This window comes from Balaenoptera borealis (assembly GCF_965194805.1).
Source record: "Balaenoptera borealis genome assembly, chromosome: 6".
NCBI classification, from domain to species: Eukaryota; Metazoa; Chordata; class Mammalia; order Artiodactyla; family Balaenopteridae; genus Balaenoptera; species Balaenoptera borealis.
The window spans coordinates 82,483,565-82,500,184 of record NC_138863.1 but is presented as its reverse complement, the minus strand read 5'-3'; the positions used below and the strand labels follow the sequence as shown (position 1 = coordinate 82,500,184).

At 33.5% G+C, this 16,620-nt stretch overlaps 1 protein-coding gene across 4 annotated transcripts in view; it reads right to left on the bottom strand.

Moving 5' to 3' along the window:
• The window catches only part of ORC4 (origin recognition complex subunit 4), a 105,221-nt gene that overhangs the window by 31,194 nt on the left and 57,407 nt on the right, over positions 1 to 16,620 (bottom strand). For 3 of the 4 annotated variants that reach the window (XM_082397247.1, XM_082397244.1, XM_082397245.1), the window contains exons 2-6: positions 13,638 to 13,711; positions 10,843 to 10,919; positions 10,194 to 10,284; positions 2,362 to 2,437; positions 1,811 to 1,896 (exon numbers count right to left, since the gene is read on the bottom strand). In XM_082397247.1, the coding sequence (XP_082253373.1) occupies positions 1,811 to 1,896; positions 2,362 to 2,437; positions 10,194 to 10,284; positions 10,843 to 10,919; positions 13,638 to 13,694 (387 nt within the window). In that variant the 5' untranslated portion in view covers positions 13,695 to 13,711. Of the gene's footprint in view, positions 1 to 1,810; positions 1,897 to 2,361; positions 2,438 to 10,193; positions 10,285 to 10,842; positions 10,920 to 13,637; positions 13,713 to 16,620 lie in introns of all 4 variants that reach the window. The other variant, XM_082397246.1, reaches the window with a different exon arrangement.

The following is a 16,620-nucleotide window of genomic DNA, read 5'->3' as shown; positions in this document are numbered from 1 at the left end:
TATATATATATAAAAGAATATACAAGTTTGCCCTAAGTACATCAAAACAGAAAGGGTCTGGGTTAAATCACTTCGTTTCTTAATGTCCAGCCTTTGTCATTTTATGACTTCAGGCACACTAATTATGTTCTCTTAGCCTCAGGTGCCTAATCTATATACAATGTAGAAGTTAAACTAATAATCTGTATATGTGGGGATTATGATAACAATAGTGATGACTAGGATGATAACCAACTGTGCCTTGTATTATTTCATATGAATCCAATGCAAATAGCTCTATTTAGAAAAGTCAGAAACACTAATCTACTGGAAACCAAAAGCCAAACAGAGTCTACGTAATAGTAACTCTCCTTTGCCAAGTAGGCCGCTATCTTCTACATTACATTCTGGACAGGAGGTAGAACAACAGATTTACAGAAGAAGCATTTGAACTTGCACTTCAAAGACCTGTAGATAGGGACTTCCTTGGTGGTGCAGTGGTTAAGAATCCACCTGCCAATGCAGGGGACATGTGCTCGATCCCTGGTCCGGGAAGATCCCACATGCCGCAGAGTAACTAAGCCTGTGTGCCACAACTACTGAGCCTGCGCTCTAGAGCCCGTTCACCTAGAGCCCGTGCTCCACAACAAGAGAAGCCACTGCAATGAGAAGCGTGCCCACCACAATGAAGAGTAGCCCTGCTCACCACAACTAGAGAAAGCCCACGCGCAGCAATGAAGACGCAATGCAGCAAAAAAAAAAAAAAAAAAAAAGAAGACCTGTAGATAATGGAAGGGTAACACATGATTGGCTCAACTTTTTATAGGTAATTTTTAAAGAATAAAATTACTAAATGTTAGGAGGCTTACACAACTATGCAGTGTTACTGCAGAACAGAGACACAGTTTAGAGATTAGAGTGACACCACTGAATGATCACCAGTGACCAGAAAATGAACTTGGAACGTCTACAACCTGCTTCAATTGCATTAAGCAGATGAGTCATTTCATTATGAAAATTAAGGCAGCTGTAAGTTAATCATGTTTCCCTTGAGCCTTATAAATCAAGTGGTAGGTAAAAAGTTTAATAAAAGTTCCAAAACATTTCTAATCAGTTTAAATTATTGATGTTTACTGTCCTGAGATTCCAAGCTACAATAATGAAATGTGGGTAACTTTCTGAGAACATTTTAATAAGAGGTAACTGACACTTGCACAGCATATTACCATCCTATTTTTTAAAAAAAACAAAACATAAATGATGTTTAATACTTCGTTTCTTCTTTAGAATAAATCTGTGAGGTAAGTATAATAAGATAATGCCAATTTAACAGGTGAGAGATCTGTAATTCAAAGATATTTATTAGCCATGATTACCACGTAGTCAATAGTTACAGGGCAAGACTCAAATCCACTTGTTGTAGCTTCAAATTCAATACATTTTCCACTACTCCCATGCTATCCAAGTCTCATAAGACTAGAAATAGACTGCTAGAGTGTCGTATTTTTAAAAACATAATAATCTATCTCCAAAGGTAGATAATCATAATATTTATCTTACAGATAAAGAAACAAACTCAGATAATATCTACACAAACCTGGATTTTTTGAAGTATTTTATAACTAGTATAACCTACTTCAAAAAAATCTAAACATAAAGATTTGATGAATAAATGCATCCTAGTACTTTGTACATTCTTATGATAAGAATCTTGCATATTTCAATTTAGAATCTCTGAACTCTTCCTACTCTTCCAAAAATATAAACGTATCTATGCTATACAGACTTTAATTTGAAGCCTATTTAATAAAATAATGAAAATGATACTTACAAAAACTTTATCTCCAACTACATTTTCCAGATTTAACTGCCTTGTGATTTCCTTTAAGGCAATTTTATCATTGATCTGCAGCAGTCCTGAAATAAAGCCCATCTTAAAGTATTTAATAAAAATGAAATATGTATTTGATACAATGCAGATTATTTTCCAGTCAAGCAAGTTTTCTAATGCTTTTTAAAATTTAACTAGAAAGAAAAAAGTCAAAGCCTGTTAGTGTACATTATTTCCTTTTAAAAACTCAACAGTGAAAACATTTAATAGACTCAAAGAACCATCTTCCTTGGGATTAGTATTATTTAAAAAAAAGATAAGAAAATCAAGATAAAAAACAAGAGACCTTATGTGTCTCCTTTATTAATATTTTTTTAATTTCTAAAAACACTGTGTACAGTGTGCTAAAGTAAAAGTTGTTAAACAAGGATTTAGTTTTTAAAATATAGTTATTAATGCAGATTTAAAACACATGAGTAAATTAAGTTTCATAATATAAAAAGCTCACATGGCTTACATCACTTCCAATAGCAAAATGAGGACATACTTACCATTTAAGTGAACTTGTAATACATTTTCACTCATTTCTTCTACTTCCATTAGTTCTTTCAAAGCATGGTTTATTAACTAAATAATATTAAAAAGTTTATGAAATATTTAATAATAGGTAAAAGATAAGCCCATATTCTTTTTTAAAATATGAGTAATAGGAACAGAATATAAACAGACTGTCATTTAAAATCAACAATTAAATTTGCAGATTCTCTGTAGATAGAAGGTTTAACTAGAACTCCTAAAGTCTGACTCTTAAGATGCCAGAGCCTGGACTGATGCCACACTCTCTCAATCAGCTACCCAAACTTCTAATAAATGTTTAGAAATAACCCTTAAGTTTTCAAAGAAATACTTCTCTATAGTAGAAGTCACATAAAACTATGGCCACTTAAGAACTTCATGTCTCAGTCAGTTCATTATATGTCTCCACCATTTACTCTACAAAATTATCATTGAAATCAGTTAAAAGCTATTGAAAATAAGTACAAGAACAATGCTAAATGATTGCAAAATGTCTGCCCCCAATACAGCAATTTTTATGAAATACTGTGAACTACTTTGTATGTTACCTTAAAATGAAAATTAAAAAAGAAATACCAAGAGGTTAAGCTGAAAAAAGAGATGTTGCCTTTGTTAGCTGCTAGGTAAGCAAAGAAAGCCCTTATTAAACTTAGAGCTCACAATTAAAAAAAAATTATTAATACTAATAATATACTTAAAATATAATAGTAATTACTACTAAAAATACCCAGAAAGTGTTATGCCACCGTAAACTGTTCAATTATAAAGCTTCACATTTTTATAATTACAGGTTTCTATGCCACATACTTACATTCTTTATATTTTTTGATTTGTGACATCTTATCACTCATATTGCACTATCATATATATCTCTTCATATTAATACTACATATTTTCTTAAATTTGAAAATAAATAGAATTAAGAAAAAACATAAAGCTTTTTAAAAGGAAGAGTAATGGCAGATTATTCTTTTTAATATGAAAATAGAAATAGAACGGTACTATCCCAAAATATATAGTCCAGGAAATTAGGCTATGTATACAATAAAGATGGCATCAAAATTTAGTGAGGACAAAAAGGATTATTCAACAAAGTCACTGAGACAACTGGTAAGCTATTTTGAAAAACAAAATACTATTTGTATTTGCAATATTCTACCTCTATTTGTCACTGTAATATCTTTGTGCAATAGAAAGAAAACAAATACCCTCATTTTAAATTATTAGGTTTCACAACAGTATATCAAACATACTAGCTATTCCTGGTATATCTGTATAGTTTCTAAAGCATATGGAATTCTACCTCAGATCACAGGTAGTCCTCTTAAAAAAGTCCTCTTAAAAAAAGACAATCTCAAAATGTCAACTGTCATACTATGAGTAAAAGCCCAGCTGAGATGTTACATTCTTTACAGAAAACTGTCAGAAGATGAGGTGGTACTTTCTGTCTTTGGATCAAGTCAGACCCTATCGCAAGAGTTAGTCCCCAAATGATACAGCTGTATTCTCTTAGTAACTTGCTGTGTTCTTGCCCCCACCTCTTGATATTTTACTTACATAATATTTATATTTCCCTGGCTCTGATTTTATGTTCAAAATCATTTCACGTTTGATGAATTGTTCAAAACCATTTCAAATTCTTTGCAGAATGAAACAGGGTTAATAATAATACCTTCATTTTACATATGCATAGAGTTGTAACAGGCTTATAGCCTCTTTCCACTGAATTTACTTTAACACCAGGTTGCTATGATTTGCTTGAATTAGCTCACAATTTTTTTATGAGGTGTGACCGTCTGAAATGATATTAGCAAGTATGTCTTCAAATAATAATTTTAGTTCCACTCTGGATATTGCTAAAATTTACTGTGTTAATTGGCTAGGTTACCAATCACATAATGCCAGTTTTTTTTCAAGGAAACAATGTCATCCTTTCAAATATTTTAAACTATATTATGTACTAAAAAAACTTAGTTGGTTATGTTACACTAACCAGCATAACCAATTTGGCTACCCCATTTCCACATTCTTTGTAGCTAAAAATTAATTTTACAAACATACTAGCACAGTTTGCTTAGAACTGCCAACATCCAGAGATTTTTATGCTTACCTACTATTACTATTCCCAAATACTTTAAGGAACACAAGATTCAACAATATGCAACTAGAAGAAATATCAACTAGAAGAAACATCCTACTTAACCATCTAGCAAGTTTCTTTGTCTACAGTTATCTCTATATAGAAGAGTATTTTCCAGGGTCCAATCTGTCATTTGGAACCATATCTATTTTTAAAATAAATGTTTGAAATACAACAAACCACAATATCTGTTACCTTTATCGCTTAACTGTAGATTCTGAATTTTTGTATTTTGGATAGTTTAGCCAAGGATAGTGTTTTAAATATACTGTAATCTTATTTTTTAAGTTCAAATTTACATGATTATACTAATAATATTACTAACACATGACTGTACTAATGCTATGATATATATAATTATACTAATTATATTACATAATAAAATTCTTATCTAAGAATAACTTATTTTATATCTCAGGATACTCCCACACACACAACAAATCACAAAAGTGGCACGAGTTAAACAATACTCCTTATCTTTTTGACCTCTCAATATTGGAGTGCAGTAGGAATAAATTAAATTGTACCAAAATGGAATACCAGGTATGGGTTCTTCCATATTCCGGTTAACTCACATTAGATAAATGACGTCAAAACACCAGAACAGTGTGTTGTACCCATAGACTTTAGAATTCAAAGACTGACCCTTAATGTAGACAATGGATTTTAGTTAGTAATGATGTTTCAATATCACTTTCATTAATTTTAACAAATGTACCACACTAAGGCAAGATATTAATGATAGGGGAAACTGTGTGCACGTGTGTGCATGTATGTATGTGGAGATTATATGGGAACTCTGTACTATCTGCTTACTTTTTCTGTAAAAAATGTATCTATTTTAGCCAATTTACTAATGAAATGGAGTATAGCTTTAATTTGTATTTACTTATACATCTTTGTAAGCATTTACTAGCTCTGTTTACTTTTTTTCTGAACTTTCTCCATGCCTTTAGGGACAAACTTCCAAGATGAAAGTTCAGAATAAATTCAGTCATTAGCTGTTCAAGTTATATTTTTAGGCTTGACACTTTGATGTATAAATCACTGAGATTCAACTTCTCTGTTGTATTGTTATTTTGTTTCAAGATGCACAGTGTACGACAGAATAACAGGTCTAATGTACTGATTTCCTAATTCTCATTTTCTCCTTTACTGATGATACAAGAGTATCACTATGGAGCTCCTTGAAGAACTAAAGTATTATGTAAAAATGTTTTTCAAAAATACATAGGATAATGTGTTTTCCAAAGACAATAAAATAATGAAAACTGGAAAGAAAGGAAAACTATCCTTTACTAAAGAAAGACTTAAATTCACATTAAGAGGGTTTGCAGAGCTTCAGTTTTTATGACCCACACTTGGAAATAGCCTATGAAATGTTCACACTGCTAAGATAGAGAAATTCTAAAAGCATCCAGACAAGGAAAAATCACAAACAAACTCAAAACACGTTAGCTGTGGTGGTCATCAGTGATGTTCACCATACTTCTGCTTAACCTCCCTTTCTAGGCACCTAGGAAAAATGTACTTCCTTGCTCTCTTGAAATTAGGTGTAACCATGTGACTCACTCTGTTCAGTGAACTGTGAGATGTGTTCTGTATCACCTCTGGATAGGAACTTTAAGAGTGTCCATGATTCATCATGCTCCCTTTCCTCCACTGGGGTGTTTGTGGAGGAATGCTGACATAACATCCACCACTTCCTTTGAGTGACTACAGAGAACAGTGCCCCCTTGCTGATCCACACTACGCATAGAGCAAAAGTAAACAATACACTTCTTTTGTGTCAAGACACTGAAATTTAGGGTTGTTATGACTGCATAATCTAAACTATCCAGTTTATAAAGGAAAAAAGAAAAGCCTACCCTTGGAGTTTTCCCACAGAATACAAATTGAATAAAATCTATGTAATTCCAAAGGAGAAAAAACTGTGACCCAAGAGTTCAATCCCAGCCATGTTGTAAGTAATGTGCAAAATAATTTTTGATGTATTTAAAATATTTTTTTACATTTCCCCATATTACTAAACTTCATTTCTCTTTTGTATTTCTGTGGTCTGAATGACTTTAGTGATTTGTTCTGTTAAGCAGGTTGTTGGGGTTTTTACCCTTGCCTTCAACCAACTTTCCATTCTTTAGTTTTTAAAATAGATTGTATGGTCATATAGTTTACCCCTCAAAAAGTATAAAAAGATATGCAGTGAAAAGATTCCTACCTCTGTTCCCATATCCCCCCCTCAAGAAATAACTCACTATATTAGTGTTTAATATCTTAGGGAAGCACATGGATGGCCAAAAAGCACATGAAAGGACTTCCCTGGTGGTGCAGTGGTAAAGAATCCTTCTGCCAACGCATGGGACACAGGTTCTAGCCCTGGTCCAGAAAGATCCCACATGCCGCGGAGCAACTAAGCCTGTGCACCACAACTACTGAGCCTGTGCTCTAGAGCCCGCAAGCCACAACTACTGAAGCCCATGTGCCTAGAGTCCGTGCTCCGCAATGAGAGAAGTCACCGCAATGAGAAGCCCATGCACCGCAACAAAGAGTAGCCCCCGCTCGCCACAACCACAGAAAGCCCCTGCGCAGCAATGAAGACCCAACGCAGCCAAAAATAAAAATAAATTTATATATATAAAAAAAATGGGGACTTCCCTGGTGGCGCAGTGGTTGGGAATCTGCCTGTCAATGCAGGGGACATGGGTTTGAGACCTGGTCCGGGAAGATCCCACATGCCATGGAGCGGCTAAGCCCGTGTGCCACAACTACTGAGCCTGCGCTCTAGAGCCCGTGAGCCACAACTGCTGAGCCCACGTGCCACAACTACTGAAGCCCGGGTGACTAGAGCCCATGCTCCGCAACAAGAGAAGCCACTGCAATAAGAAGCCGGCGCACGGCAGCGAGGGGCAGCCCCTGCTCGCCGCAACTAGAGAAAAGCCCATGGGCAGCAACGAAGACCCAACGCAGTCAAAAATAAATAAATTAAATAAATTAAAAAAAAATGCACACGACAAGATGCTCAACATCACTAATTATTAGAGAAATGCAAATCAAAACTACAATGAGGTATCACCTCACACTGGTCAGAATGGCCATCATCAAAAAATCTACAAACAATAAATGCTGGAGAGGGTGTGGAGAAAAGGGAACTCTCCTACACTGTTGGTGGGAATGTAAATTGGTACAGACACTATGGAGAACAGTATGGAGGTTCCTTAAAAAACTAAAAATAGAACTACCATACGACCCAGCAATCCCACTACTGGGCATATACCCTGAGAAAACCATAATTCAAAAAGAGTCATGTACCAAAATGTTCATTGCAGCTCTATTTACAATAGCCAGGACATGGAAGCAACCAAAGTGTCCATCATCGGATGAATGGATAAAGAAGATGTGGCACATATATACAATGGAATATTACTCAGCCATAAAAAGAAATGAAATGGAGGTATCTGTAATGAGGTGGATGGAGTTAGAGTCTGTCATACAGAGTGAAGTAAGTCAGAAAGAGAAAAACAAATACAGTATGCTAACACATATATATGGAATCTACGGAAAAAACAAACAAACAAAAAGGTCAGGAAGAACCTAGTGGCAAGATGGGAATAAAGACACAGACCTACTAAAGAATGGACTTGAGGATATGGGGAGGGGGAGGGGTGAGATATGACAGGGTGAGAGAGTGTCATGGATATATATACACTACCAAATGTAAAATAGATAGCTAGTGGGAAGCAGCCGCATAGCACAGGGAGATCAGCTCGGTGCTTTGTGACCACCTAGAGGGGTGGGATAGGGAGGGTGGGAGGGAGGGAGATGCAAGAGGGAAGAGATATGGGAACATATGTATATGTATAACTGATTCACTTTGTTATAAAGCAGAAACTAACACACCATTGTAAAGCAATTATACTTCAATAAAGATGTTAAAAAAAAAAATGGAAAAAAAAAATGCATTTCAGGGAATTTTTGGTTCACAGATGAACCAACAGAAATATGAACTTTTTTTTCTCTTCCTTTTCTTTATGGACTGTCTACAAATATTTCCTTATTCTTTTTTACTGCTGTATCATAGTCCATTATATGGATGGATGTACCATGATTTGTTAACCAGTATTCTGTTGATGGGCATTTACATTGTTTCTCATCTTTCACTATTAACAAACAGTGCTGAAATAAGTAACTGTACACGTATCATTTCACAATGGTAAATTCCTAGAAATGTTGCTGAGTCAAAGTGTATACACATTTGTAGTGTGGTTAGATTTTGTCTAATTCTAACTTATACCGCTAGCAAAAACATCAGTATGTTATCAATCTTACAGATCTTTTTGTCAACCTGATACAGAAAATTACTATAGTTTTTATTTAATTTACTAAATTATGAGTGAAACTGAACATGTTTGTAAGTTTAAGATTGCTTTGTATTTAATTTCCTATGATCTTTCTGTGCATATCTTTGCTCAGTTTTTCTACTGTTAATAGAATTATTGTTAATAATTTTAAATAGTCTAATAATTCCAAAGCATATTAGTCACATGGGTCTCTTGTAAAAACTACCCCAAATAGCACTGAAGTCAAACACAAAAAGGAAAATCGTAATAAAAAACCAAGAATAAAGAAACAGTGGTTATATACAAGGACTGAACTAAATTAAAGAGTCAAAAATAAATACTACTGTAAATGTGATTATAATAAATGAAAAACTCTTAAAAGATTAAAAAAGAAAAGAAATTATCTAGATCTAAATTCCCAACTGATGTACTTCAAACAATACTGGAAATGGGTGATAACAGTAAAATCCTAAAGTCCTAATTTCCTCATCTTACATAATGTACAGTGAAAACATACTGCTTAAAAAATAAAAATGTAATTTTATTTCTATTTTACATACTTTTACTTAATATAAAATAATACATAAAAAAATACACAATTTTACTTATACACATAATATAAAAAGCATATTAGTGAGAAATCTAAATTTATTGCATGGAACACAGCAGAAAACAGATTTTATAATTAAATAGTAATACTTGCAATATAACAGCCATAATTTGTCTTATATAATGAATAAAGAATGTGAAAAGAGAAACTGAGGGAAAAAAGCAACAGTATCTTTTGAAGGTGACTAAGCAAATATAGTAAAGAGGGAAAGTAGAAGAGAATTCTAGAAGATGTGAGTGTACATATAAAAAAAACTGCCTGATTTAGGGTTAAACAATAAAAGGAAAAAAAAGAATGCATGGTATGATAGTTACCTAATCTACAAATAGAGACAATACCAAACCTACCTTGCAGCGTTAATGTAAAGAATAAATGACAGAACATAAACAAAAGACACAAGGTACAGGCTCAATAGCTGCTAGTTTGCTTTGTCCATTGGCAATCACAAATTCTTCAAGGATAAAAGACCATGATGGAACAAACATTATTTGAAAATTTGTTACTGTGAGGGAGAAAAAGGTAAAAAAGATTGTTCAACTCAAATATACCACTCTAACATTATACAGACTTTGCATGTCTTCTGTGACTTAAATTAAAAAAAAAAAAAGCAAAATGTTAGTAACACAATGATGAAAACAATGAAAAACATTTCCAGTGTTGTCCCTAAGAATCATCACACGCCTACAAAGCAAAGGAACATCAGAAATCAACAGCTTTTACCATGGTCTTTCCTGATCCTCGGGGTCCAATAATGAGAACAGAATTACTTTCTCCATGAATAGCAGTTCTTTTTAGCAGCTCAATTAGGTGTCTGAAATGATATAAATAGGCCAAAATTTAAAAAGGAAAGCTGAAATAATTTGCTAGGTAATACTTTTTAAAAGCTGAATTTGAACAAAAAACAGACATTCCTTTTTTCTCTTCTTCTGGGCACTTGACTTATGCTCTAAATAGTCCTACAGAGAAGAACACAAATACTGATTCTCTGGAAACCTCAAGAAGAAACCAAGTAAGACTGAAGTACCTTGGTCTTTATGATGGTATGGGACAAGGGACAACAGTGGCAACTCTTAGGACCTTTCACTCCACAGCTGGCTGCTGAGTATTAGGTGCAAGCTCAGAATTCTCTCCATAATACCAGATTATAGAAATGATACAAGATTGAAAGTTAAAAGGTTTTTTTCACTATGGAAATATTGATATCTGCTCTTGCTTCACAACAGTCATTTTTTTATATACAAAGCAAAATCTTTACCTCTATAAAATGTCTGTTAGCCGTGATTAATAAAATCTGTGTATGACAATTTGTGCAAAACCTAAAGGCATCTGTAAGTAGTTTCATAACAGACAAGCAGATAGCTAAACTTACTTATATTGTACTTGTACTCCAAATAGGTTACTATGTGGACTCTGATGACAAAATCTTTCACGTAAAATTCTTTGTACCTGATAAAAATAAAGTGAATAAATATAAATGAAAATATTACATATGCAATCAAAAAAGAACAAGAATATATATTTATAGCAGTCAGAATTAGGTATTAACGAATCAATTCAACCCTCCCTAAATAACTTATCACATCATGACGTCTGGCATTTTCCTAAGTTGTAAAATTAACAATTCTTTTTACCTATCTCAAGTCCCAGAGAAAGGATGAGAACTTAGTTATGAAGCTTTCAACAAGCGAAAGAATTAGTTCTTTAGGCTACATCAGCAATTTGAGGGCTGTTTTAATCCATGTGAATGAACGAATACCTCACTTTGCATAACATATCAGCCAACGAACAAAGACAGGAGAGAATCTAATAATGTAATCTAATTTAATAATGCTCATGAACCACACCTCAGTCTCTAGAGACCAACACATCTAAACTGGTTTAGCTCAAGCCTTATCAATAGCTATCTGTCACAGAGGTCAGGATTCCGAGGAAACAAAAGAAATTTAAAAGTCCATATAGTTATGGAGGGCCTATTAGATGCAGAGCACAATACTACTAAAAGAACATGATCTATGCCTAAAAAAACACTGCAAATATACTGGAAAGAAATGAATATATTTGGAAAGAAATGACACATTCAAGAAACAACCTGCAAAAAAGCAGTAACTCAGCATATAAGGATGTGCTCAATTATATGGAAGAAATTATATTCACCTAGGACATAAAATAAGAAATCATTGGAATTAATTAAGAAAAAATTCTTCTGAAGACCTAAATTTTGAGTTTGCCTTAGAACGAAGGGCTTAGGCTCAGTTGTAAAACAAAAACAAAAACAAAAAAAACCAATCTATCACGATCTTTAAAAAGATGGATCATTAAAATCATTCCTTTTCTGCTTTGTTGCTAATACAAAGGTCCTCCAGTGACAAAAACCTTAGGAGGCTGTTTCACATTTAGCCCCATCAACAGAAACAAGAAGCCTCCAGGATTATTTGCTTCTCCCAGACTGACAGCATGGGACTGATCCTTCACGTACCAAAGAAATAAATCTGAGTTCTCTTTACATGTACCAGAGGCTGAGCAAAGCAAATTATTCACTGGGGATAAAATAATCCATACTTATAGTTATAGAGGAAGTGGAAATCATAGGAAGATTGGTGCCAAAGAGACAATAACACTTTTCTGGCAGGCCTGTTTTGAAGATTAAAAAAGGCAGTTATCTATAATACAATATAGGTATTATATAGGTAATAGCTGATATCTGTAAAAAAATTAAAGGGGCATATATAGATTCAATGAATCATAGTGTGTATTCTGCCCCCTAGAAAAGATCACTAGAAATCAAAAGACAACCCTCAGTCCTTTTCTTTTTTTAAACTTCATTGAAGTCTATTAGAGAGACAACTATGTATAAAATAAAGTGAGAGGTAAAGTGAAGTTGCGGTGAATAGTCAGAGGTTCAGAAATCCTAAAGTGATCTGATATGAAAGCTAAACAGGTGTATACATGTATAGAAATTAATTAAGCTACACATGGAAGATTTGTTCACTTTACAAAGATATGTAAAAGTTAAATTAAAAAACAGAATTAAACATTTTCCTGCTAAAAGAAGGAAGGTAAGGTCTCACAAAGGAATGCCAATAACATTTAGTTTTTGTTTAAAAGAAATGTAGTTCTGGTCAAGCCAGATAAATAGAAATGCCAGTGTAGGGACTTCCCTGGCAGTTCAGTGGTTAAGACTTTGCCTTACAATGTAGGGGGTGCGGGTTCGATCACCGTTTGGGGAGCTAAGATCCCACATGTCTCATGGCCAAAAAACCAAAACATAAAACAGAAGCAATATTGTAATAAACTCAATAAAGACTTTAAAAAAGGTCCACAACAAAAAATTCTTTAAAAAAGAAATGCCAATGTAGAAATATCATGTATGTTCCCTACTAGACTCCTCAAAAGAGATACATATGCACTTAAGAAAATATTAAATGTTCATGATAAAAACACTCAACATACTAGGAATATAAGGGGACTTCCTCAACCTGATAAAGAACACACAAAAAACCTACAGCTAACATCATACTCAATGGTGAAAGACTGAACGCATTTCCCCAATATCGAAAACAAAATAAGGTTGTCTGCTCTTGTTCGTTTATTCAGTGTTATACTGAAGGTTCTAGTCAGGGCAATTAGACAAGAAAAAGAAATGAAAGGCATCTAGATTGGGAAGAAAGAAGTAAAACTATCTCTATTTGCAGATGACATGATCTTATACAAAGAAAATCCTAAGGAATAAACTAAAAAAATATTAAAATAAATGAGTTCAGGAAGGTTACAAAATACAAGATTAATATAGAAAAATCAATTTCATTTAGATACACTTGGCAATAAATAAAACATAAAATTAAGAAAACAATTCTGTTTACAACAGCACCAAAAGGAATAAAATACTCAGGAATAAATTTACCAAAAGAAGTACAAAACTCTAAAGATAATATTAAACTAAATTGAACTAGAGCACATTTAGGAAGACAGAGTAAAGTTAGGATTCCATCTATCCAAAGACTTAGAGGTTGAAATTAGGAAGTAGCAAAGATACTCTCCCCTTGAGAATGAAAAGAGTGGTTCTTCATACATGCTAAGGGGAGAATTCAAGTTAAGAAGATGACTACTTCTCTTATCACCTTTGCATGGTAACAGACCTTCAGAGTAATGAAAATATATACTAACCTGTGAAAGGTATTCTGCTTGTATTAAGTTGTTACTCTTTGATTTACGACTGCTCATTTCAACAAACTGAAATCCTTAAAAAAAAGAAAAAAAATTTTTAGCATGAATATAAAGACTATTGACTCATAGAGATTATTTAAGAATGTACTATTATAGAATCAAAATAAACAAGTTTTAAAACATGAAAAATGTTCAAATTTCTCAAACTTTAAAAATTCTCAGTTGAACCTAATTGTAGGAATCATTTCATAACATATGTAAATAAAACCATCATGCTAAACATCTTAAAATTATACAGTGATGTATGTAAATTGTTTCTCAATAAAAACAGGAAAAAAACCATCTCAACGGCTCCTCTAAGTACAGGTTTAATTGACACTCCATTCCACAATTTAGATGGTTCTCACACACAATTACTCCTACCTTTCTTTTCAATCTACTATTCAGCTTCCCCTCCTTGCCTTCAAAGACAAAAACAAAAACAAAAAACAATCTATGTACTTCCTTTATATACAATGTTTCTCCCCACATCCATCCCACAGGATCAGCCCTTCCAGAAAGCTTTTGCTTTCTTCTTCCACTCATCAGTCATAAACAGTCATTACAGACTAGGTAAAATGTCTTTTCTGTAAACATACAGAACTGCCTGTACTTCTCTTTTTCATAATCAAATCATACTAAACAAAATTTGGTTAACTGTCAGTGTCCCCAAATTGAGGATATTTAAATGTTCCAAGCATTTTAGCATAATGTCCAAAATAAAGTTGGCAATGATAACTGGAATGAAAAATACATATACTAACGAAAAAAAAAGAAGTTCTGTAAAATTTTCCTTGAGGGCAATATACTCATAGATAAACACCTTTGGCTAAAAGATCTAATATTCTCATCAACAATTTCCTATATAATTAATTTACTAATCAGGTAATAATAGCTTAGCCAGGAATTGTTACAAGTGCTTTGCATTTATGAACTCATTTAATCCTCAGAATAACCCTATGGTATAAATATGATCATTAATACTGCTTTCAGATTAGAAGACACAGAAAGGTTAAGTAGCTTGACCAAAACCAAACAGTGTGTAAGTCACAGAGTCAGGATTTAAACCCAGTCAAGGTATACTTGATTATATGTAACTATTATATATAGCTATAAGTGTATATACTTGGTTATATATAACTAATTGCTATTTAGTCAACTGTTTTTAAAAAGTACAAATTTCAATAACTTAAAGATCAACCTCTGTGACATATTTTATATTCATATTTATTAATTTCATATACTGACAGATGCCAACCCTTGGAATGCTGTTTCTAACAGGACAGCAGTTGAGCAATGCTTTGACAAATAGATAACAAGCAAATCTGTCCCTCCCTTCTTAAACCCCAAAGGGCTTCTGGCTCCAGGCACTCAAATTGGAAACTCAAGAACAGAGTACTCTACTGATGTCTTGGTCCCTTAAGAAGCTTCTTTCTTAGGAGAAAAGTGGTTTTCTCAGCTGCCCTTAGAGCCCTTCTAGCAGCTTTTTCTCTGTACGAGGCACCTTGCTTGAGAATCTTTACATTAATTATTTTAATTTTATTCTATTTAAAATTTTCCCCTTAAATCAGAGTTGTGTGTGGGCAAAAAACCATTTTAGCAACATGAACTGATATCCTCATTCTGGTATAAGATACTCTTGACTGTGAAGAAGGTCTACAAGCCAAAATCTGAAATCACAGGAAACAATGGAACAAATGTCCCCTAGACAATAAGGAGAAGTGAATTTTTAAAAAATGGAGGAGAGCTTTTACAATATACCTTATCTTTTTAGAGCTATATTAGCGATTTCACAGTATTAATGGAATTAAAACATATTTCTCCCCATTTCATGGGTTGAAAAAACATGCTCAGAAGAGCTAAGTAAAATGCCTGAGGTTGCAGGGTAGGTGTCTAATCTGCCTCCTTGTATCAAATATAATTCAGGTAAGCCACTAAAAACATGCATATTCTTCATTTGGTGATCATTCATGAAAGAAACATACACATACACACTACTTCAGTTCCTAACCCACATAAATTTTTACTGCAAATTGAGTCTTAATCGAGATTGATTTTAATACATCTAGCCCCTCCAAATAATAGTCAAATCTCCACTCTATTACAAAGAATATTTTAAAAGACAATTTTAACTTTATAGATGAAACGACAAGTTTTGGAATGATAGATGCAAACCACATATCTGACAAAGGAGTTATATACAGAGAAGCTTCAAAGCTCAACAATACAGAAATCTAGAAAAATGGGCAAAGGGCATAAACAGACACTTCAACCAAAGAGGGTATATGGATACCAAATAAACACATGAAACACATTAGTCATTAGGAAAATGCAAATTATAACCACAACGAGGTATATGTACACACGTATTTGAACAGCAAAAATTAAAAAGTGAAAACAGCAAATGCTGGTGAGGATGCAGAGAATCCACATCTCTCATACAACTACTGGTAAGAATGTGAAATCTTATAGTCATTCTGCAAAGTTTCCTTTTGGCAGTTTTTTTTTTTTAATTTAACTTAATTTTATTTTTTTATACAGCACGTTATTATTAGCTATCTATTTTATACATATTAGTGTATACATGTCAATCCCAATCTCCCAATTCATCCCACAACCACCCCACACCCCGCTTTCACCCCTTGGTGTCCATACGTTTATTCTCTACATCCGTGTCTCCACCTCTGCGTTGCAAACCAGTTCATCTGTACCATTTTTCTAGATTCCACATATATGCGTTAATGTACAATACTTGCTTTTCTCTTTGACTTACTTCACTCTGTATGACAGTATCTAGGTCCATCCACATCTCTACAAATGACACAATTTCGTTCCTTTTTATGGCTGAGTAATATTCCATTGCATATATGTACCACAATTTCCTTAGCCATTTGTCTGTCTATGGGCATTTAGGTTGCTTCCATGACCTGGCTACTGTAAATAG